General features: G+C 47.4%; 2 protein-coding genes across 2 annotated transcripts in view; one reads left to right on the top strand and one right to left on the bottom strand.

The window, feature by feature from the left end:
* The window catches only part of GFI1B (growth factor independent 1B transcriptional repressor), a 58,495-nt gene extending 56,228 nt beyond the window's left edge, over positions 1-2,267 (bottom strand). The window contains exon 1 of the mRNA XM_018565754.1: positions 2,053-2,267. Coding sequence (XP_018421256.1) covers positions 2,053-2,267 — 215 coding nt within the window. The remainder of the gene's footprint in view (positions 1-2,052) is intronic.
* Positions 2,108-7,028, top strand: part of TSC1 (tuberous sclerosis 1) — a 54,269-nt gene continuing 49,348 nt past the window's right edge. Inside the window, exon 1 of the mRNA XM_018565755.1 lies at positions 2,108-2,132. The gene's annotated coding sequence lies outside the window, so the exon portion shown is untranslated. The remainder of the gene's footprint in view (positions 2,133-7,028) is intronic.

Below are 7,028 nucleotides of genomic sequence, written 5' to 3'. Positions count from 1 at the left end.
TGGGTGGCAGGACCGGACCCCACTGCGCCCCCCCAGCCCCGGGAACTGAGTCCGCCCATGCCACTAGCGGTACCGCTGCTCTCCTGCCTGCCGCTCTGGGCAAAACGGACAGCTGCTGTGGGCCCCTATAAATGATGGGGCCCAGGGCAGTTGCCCCTTTTGTCCTGTGGTAAAAACAATACTGAGACTGGGGAAAAAATTAATGTTCTTAGTGTAATTTCTCTTCTGGTTGAATGTCCTTCAATAGGTGAATCAGAAAGATACCACATTATGGGCACTAGATGGAGCTGGGGATCATAAAAAATAAATATGTTAGTAAGGAGATGCATTTGAGGGAATTTATCAAATCTGGGGCAAACAGAATCTGGAGCAGTTGCCCATGGCAACCAATCAGCATCTCTCTTCAGTTTGCTCAGGTAAGATTTGAAAATGAGAGAGAGATGCTGATTGGCTGCAGTGCAAATCTGCTCCAGTTTTGATAAAATCCCCCCAATGAGTGTATCAATGTAACCATTGCTATCCTCATAGTGTCCTCCATATGTGCCCAATCTGGCGTGCATGCATGTGGTCAATATACTCTTAGGGGTTTTTAAAGGAGCTTTCACGCGGGCTGATCAGGAGAGGATCCGTGCACAGATCCTCTCCTGATCGCAGCAGTACGGATCAGATGTCACCGCTGTGACATACATGTCCATGCAGTTTTTTTTATTCCATCTTGTAATGGAAGAAAGACCTAAAACTGCTGGACCCCATGCTGGTCTATGGGTAGTTGGATATAAATGTTCCTCCAGACCTGGCTGAAGTCAGGGGTAACAGGGTGTAAACAGACACCCATCCGGCTGACTTGCATTGGGCATCCGATTGGACCGTGCCTGTGAAAAGGGCCTTAGGGCTTGTTCACATTAATGGTATCTTTCAGCAACCGATCAACATCAGTCACCACTATTTGTTTTTTTATGCATCCTGTGACACCGCAACGCAGGTGTGATGTGTGGCGCAGAAACATTCTGCGTTCTTTAGTAGCGCTCTGGACATCAACGTAGGTCACCACACCGCCATACACTGCGCTGCTGCTGTGTAGAGACCTGAATGCAGTGTACACTCAGGCCCTGTTCGCATTATTGCATTGAAGGAATGGCACTTGGGGTGTCTGAATGCATTGCCTGGCGGCCATTGCAGTGCCGCACAAAGTGTGATGCCGCAACACCGTGCATTGATGAAAGACGCCATTCACCACTTAAGGAGTCCTATAACCATAGTGCATAAGCCCTAGAGACCTGATTATTGGCAGATGTATCGCTACACCCCTATGCGGGCTGTTTATATTCAGCAGAGCTGATGTATGTAGGAGGGGATGGGAACACTTTCAAAGTGAGGCCGAGCCGGTGTTCCCACATCACCAGATAGAGCATAAAAGCGTCCTGATGAACACCAGAGCCCTGGCCTGGGAGCAGACAAGTGTCCTGATGAGCTCATGAACACCAGCGCCCCGGCCTATGAGCAGACAAGTGTCCTGATGAGCTAATGAACACCAGCGCCTATGAGCAGACAAGTGTCCTGATGAGCTCATGAACACCAGCGCCCTGGCCTATGAGCAGACAAGTGTCCTGATGAGCTCATGAACACCAGCGCCCCGGCCTGGGAGCAGTAAAGTGTCCTGATGAGCTCATGAACACCACAACCCCGGCCTGGCAAAGGGTTTCCGTTTTTTTGTCACTTGTTGCACTCCGCTTATTTACGGGTAACCTGACACTGACAGCTCTTCCTCCACTTTGACACTTTCACCTCACGTGTCGCCCGCCCCTCTCCGGGACTTTAATAGAATCCTAATGACGTCACCGCTGCCGAAAAGGTCCGGCCCCCCCTCAGTCACGAGTCACACGGCCTCTGCTCTGATATCCCTCCGCCGCGTTGGCCGTCTGTTCTCATAGTAGGACGCCAGCTGATTCCAGCAAGGAAGCCGGGGATTGTTAGACTGGACCTTATGGGGTACACCTGAGGGGGCGAAGGGCTGTCGCGGGGGGCCTGGAGGGAGAATACGCGAGGGACTACTTTGTGTCTTCGGCGGAAGGAGAAGGACGGAAGAGGGAAGCGCTGCGATGCAAGATGGCGGCGCCCTGAGGAGCTGTGAGGTAAACAGCTTGTGTGCTGGGGAGCGGAGAAACAGAGTTGTCCTGGCGGAGCGGCGGGGTCTGGGGTCCGCTGCAAGGAACTGAAGGAGAGAGGTCAGCCTGGGGAGGCATGGGGCCATCTCTCCGGGAAGCCATGGTTCATCAGATGATTTGGTGGGGGGGGGCGGGTGACAACCAGGGAAGAGGGACTCAGCGTTGTTTTACAGGGGGTCACAAAGAGGCTCAGTGCTGGCTTTGCAGGGCGCATTGCAGAAGTGGTTTTAAAAAGCTGTAGTTAAAGAGAACCTGTCACGAATGGATTTGCACATAAAGTGATAATTCATAAGAAGTTCATCTAGTTGTTGATATGGTGATTATTCAGTGCTGAAGGCTTTGTTCAGCAGGAGTGTCTCTACCCTTCTCTAATCAGCTCAGCTGAGCTGGGGGTGGTGGTAGGACTGACCCATATGTAATGGCTTTTCTCTGGGATGGTGTTATCCCCCTATAACTCATCTAAATCTGGGATCACGTGACTCCAGTCTTGGCCCCCCTCTCTTCTGGGGTCCTTTTAGGTGTTCATGTTGCTTCCTGTGTCATGTGAGGCTTCTTATTGACTAGCCAGTGGCGGGCTGAATGAGAAGTCACTCAGTCCGCCCTCCATACAGTTTAATTGACCTCTGCCACTTGTTGTATTGTGAAAGCCGCCACCAGCGCCAGTCACAATATCCAACCAGTGAATGCAGCTGATTGGCTGTCTCTTTTTCCGCTCAACTTCTTGGATTTTTTTGGGGGGGGTTGAAGTTGGTGGTGTTGGCAGGCCCCCCCAAAGTTTGTATATCAACTCATGGTCAGCTCAAAGCTGGGGAGGAATAAGTTAGATGATGATGGACTTTCTCCAGTCAGGGAATGAGGGGGGCGGCTGGGCTCCCTCTGACTTGCTGCAGCTTCTAATGCACAGTGTGAGAAGCTTGCAGTGTGCATTGAAGTCAGAGGAAGCAATTTCAGTATAGGAGAGGAGCCGGTGTTCTGTCAAAAACTCCAACTCGTCGAGATATCCAATGACCTTACTTCCGGTTTAGTTAGAAGTAAGAGGTTTGGCCGAGAAGGCTGTACTGCACGTGCGCCACCTGTGGCATTTCCCTACACAGCAATAAAGTATTATAATGAACTAGGGTCAGACTACTCCAGCACATCATTCATCTGAGTTGCCCCACTCAATATGTGCAGGTAAAATAGGGCCTGCTGCAGTTTTTTCACCTGCTCTGGACCTACACGCTGCGATGTGAACTGGGGCAAAAAATACTATTGGAATACATTGGACGCACTTTTGATCCGGTTTGCAACTGCTCTGCTCCGCGCTTGGTGTGAACAAGACCTCACTCGTCTGTGTGCAAATTGCTGCTTATATTACAGAGTCTGTTATCAAATGTCTGTTTTATTTTTTTTATTCAATAGACTGTCAAAAGGAAGTAAACAGTTTTTGTTCCCCAGTTAACCTACATAAACAGACAAAACTGTCAATATTTGGGTGTCCGCTCTGCCATTAAAACAACATTAGTTCTCCCAGGAACACTTGCACACAGTTGAGGATGCAGGCATTTGGTGTAGCGCTGGATGGAACAATCATACCAGATGGGTGAGAATGATGAACAAGATAACCTGTAGGTTAAAAATCCAATTCTATAACTGAATCAGCTGTGTAGGAGGAATGACACTAGACGAGGGAAGCCATGCTCTACTTACAGGTTGAGGTCTCTAGAGACAGTTCAATGTCAAGACTCTTGTACAATGGCACGCCTGAGCACAGCAACAAGACACAGCCAGGTCTTCCTGCATCAAAATGGTAACTCTTGGTTAGGTATTTCAAGGAAGACGGGTGTTTTCCAGATGTGCGGTCCAAGCTCCTCTGCAGAAGCACAAAGTAACAGGCACTGTTGAGGACTAAATACACAGTGATCATCCAAGGAACTTGATCAGCAGACAAGATGCATCATGCCAACTTCCCATCACAAAAGGAGGCTCGCCTCCACCATGACAGAAATCAGTGGGACCCAGGTACGCCTATCCGCAGTCTGGAGACGTTTGGTCAGAGGTGGTCTTCATGGAAGACTTGCAGCTGAAAAGCCATACCTCCGACATGGAAAACAAGGCCGAGCAACTCGCTTATGCATGAAAACGCAAGAACTGGGGTGCAGAAAAAGGACAGCTGGTGCTCCGGGCCTACCTTTTCCCCGAAAATAAGACCTACCCCAAAAGTAAGACCTAGCACTATTGTTCAAGATTCCTGTAATATAAGACCTACTCCGAAAATAAGACCTAGTTTGGTGGTAGCATGTGAGGGGGAACTTGAAGAGCAGGGGAGATGGTATCAGCCTGCAGGAACCTACTGTATTAAGGGGATGACAAGGCACTTCCTCAGGCCAGCGCAGTGACAGGGAGCACTCCAGTGCCATACTTCACCAACTGATGTCCCCCTAAAGGCACTGCTTAATGTAATGGTACTGTAATGTGCACCGGTAAATCGTACTGAACTGTACCGCGCTGTCCACTGTCTGATATCCCCACTGCTGCACCGCTGGTACCACTGTCCCTGATGGCAAAGGAAGTCGGCGCTGTAGAAAGCAAGGCAGCGGTGACGGAGGGAGCAGAGCCACATTAGCCCATACTTCCTATATAGCGCCAGTTACTGTGATGGGCGGAGTGACACCAGATAACTTTGGATTGTTGAACATTTTGTTGCACATTAAAAAAAAAAAAAAACATCCCCTGAAAATAAGACCTAGTGTGTTTTTTTGGGGGGCAAAAAAAGTGTCTTATTTTCGAGGAAAACACGGTATTAGAGAAGGCAGTTTGTGAAAGTCCAGGAGAGTGTTACGAGCGTTAGTGTCTGCAGACAACGGTGAAACATGGCAGAGGTTCCTTGCAAGTTTTGAGCTACATTTCTGCACTTGAAGTTGGAGATGTGGTCAGAAATAACAGTTGCCTCCATGCTGAAAAGTACAGGCAGATACTTCTCCATCGTGCAGTACCATCAGGGAGACGTCTGATTTGGTCTTAAGTTCATTCTGTAGCAGGACAATGTGCCAAATGTACGACCAAAATCATGAAAAATCTGGATGTGTCCTAAATGCACAGAATAGAGGTGCACCCGGCCTCAGGACACCCCTGCATAGCATTCTGTTTAGGCTTTTCTTTTTCATATCTCCTATAGGTTGAACTTGATGGACATGTCTTTTTTCAACCTGACTAACTATGTAACAACTATCTTTAGCAAAAAGAACAAAGAGTCTTGTGAAGAGATGGCGTGGCCCTCACAGAGACCTGATCTCAACATAATTAATGCTGAACTTAAGGATAACAAAACATTGTGTATATAGTAGTCATGTGTATTATTACTTAAATCTTGTTATGCAACGTTTGTCTTCCAGATTTGTACAGTAATACAGAGTGAAATTGCCTCTATGTTGGAGCTTCCTGTAATAAAGACCAGTCACTGCTGTTCTTTATCTTTGTGCAGGGCGACTGCTCTTGTATCCACTCCCTTTTGTAGTTTTCTGCAGGCAGCCTGTAGTGGGTGGAGCCTACTCGGCCCCTCCCACAGTTCTGCTCTCTGTACAGCATAGTGATGGCACTGCTACTTTTGCATGGCAATATCGGAGTTTGCATTTGATTCTTTCAAAGTGGATTTTATATCCTTTTGTAGCTTTTGAGGAACATATTTGAATTCAGTTTAAGTTTTCTGGGATTACAGGCAAAGACAATAACAGCTGAGACGACTTAAATCCACAGAAGAACTTTGGTTAGTTCTCCTCCAAGATGTTTGGATCAACGTACCTGGCGAGTTCCTGAAACTTTGCAAGTCTCCCTAGAAGAACTGGTGCTGTTTTTTAAGGGCAAAGGGTGGTCACACCAAATATTTATTTGATTTTCTGTTTTGCAGTTTGTAGACTGTTTGTTTTTTATTTTAAAAAACAAACATACCTTCCTGTCATCTCATTACTTTTGGAAGCTTCCTCACTTCGCAGCACTTCAGTCAGGTTTGGGTTACTGACCCTTTGGAGGACGGGGGGGGGGGGGGTACAGGTTTCTTGGAAGGAAAAAAAGCAATAATCTCCTACTTTAAAAGTCAAGCAGATATGTTGTATTTGGTTTTTGTCCCTTGGATTTCTTTATAGGGTTGCTTGGGAAAGTAAAAATAAGTCTTTTGTTCTATTTTAAACTGATGATTCCTGGAAATCTATAGATAGCTGGTGGCTATCGTGTGCAGTGATTACTTTCCCAGGCATTGAATGTTGTCTGCATAGATGAGTATACAGTACACATATCAATTCCCTGCTACTTGTTTTCAGTTATAGGCTGGGTTCACACCTAGGCGTATCGAATATGCGCGTTTCGCGCTAAAAAACCGCGTGACAAACGCGCGTTTCCGAGGGCTACTTGGCTGTATACCAATGGAAACGCGCTACAAAAACACCCCAAAGAAGCTCCTGTACTTTTGGCGTAGAGTGTTTTGTACACGTTCATACGGCCTGTAATACGCCCAGGTGTGAACCATACCCATAGGAAATAATGGGATTTCGGTGTTTGAGCGTTTTGCAGAGTGTTCCAACGCGCTACAAAACGCCCAGGTGTGAACCAGGCCTTAGGGAAAGGCACGCTTTCATCAGCGGTATACTTCCAGGCATTGGTTTTTATAAAGTGGCCGACACCAGCATTGCAAAGTGTGACCCATGGATCCGTTAAAGGCTGCACTGTAATGATGCTTTTTCATTATCCGTTATACAGCCAGATGTCCGAAACAAAAGCTTCAGGAAATAGTGGTGACCGCTACCTACCTATTCAGGGAAAGCAGTTCATATATATGTATTTGATGGGAGTGAGATGGCTGCTGGCTCCAATATTTAATAATTAGTGTAT

Source organism: Nanorana parkeri, unplaced genomic scaffold, assembly GCF_000935625.1.
Source record: "Nanorana parkeri isolate BGI_ZX_2015 unplaced genomic scaffold, ASM93562v1 scaffold884, whole genome shotgun sequence".
NCBI lineage: Eukaryota > Metazoa > Chordata > Amphibia > Anura > Dicroglossidae > Nanorana > Nanorana parkeri.
The sequence above is the reverse complement of the archived record's forward strand: the minus strand, read 5'-3'. Positions and strand labels throughout refer to the sequence as shown.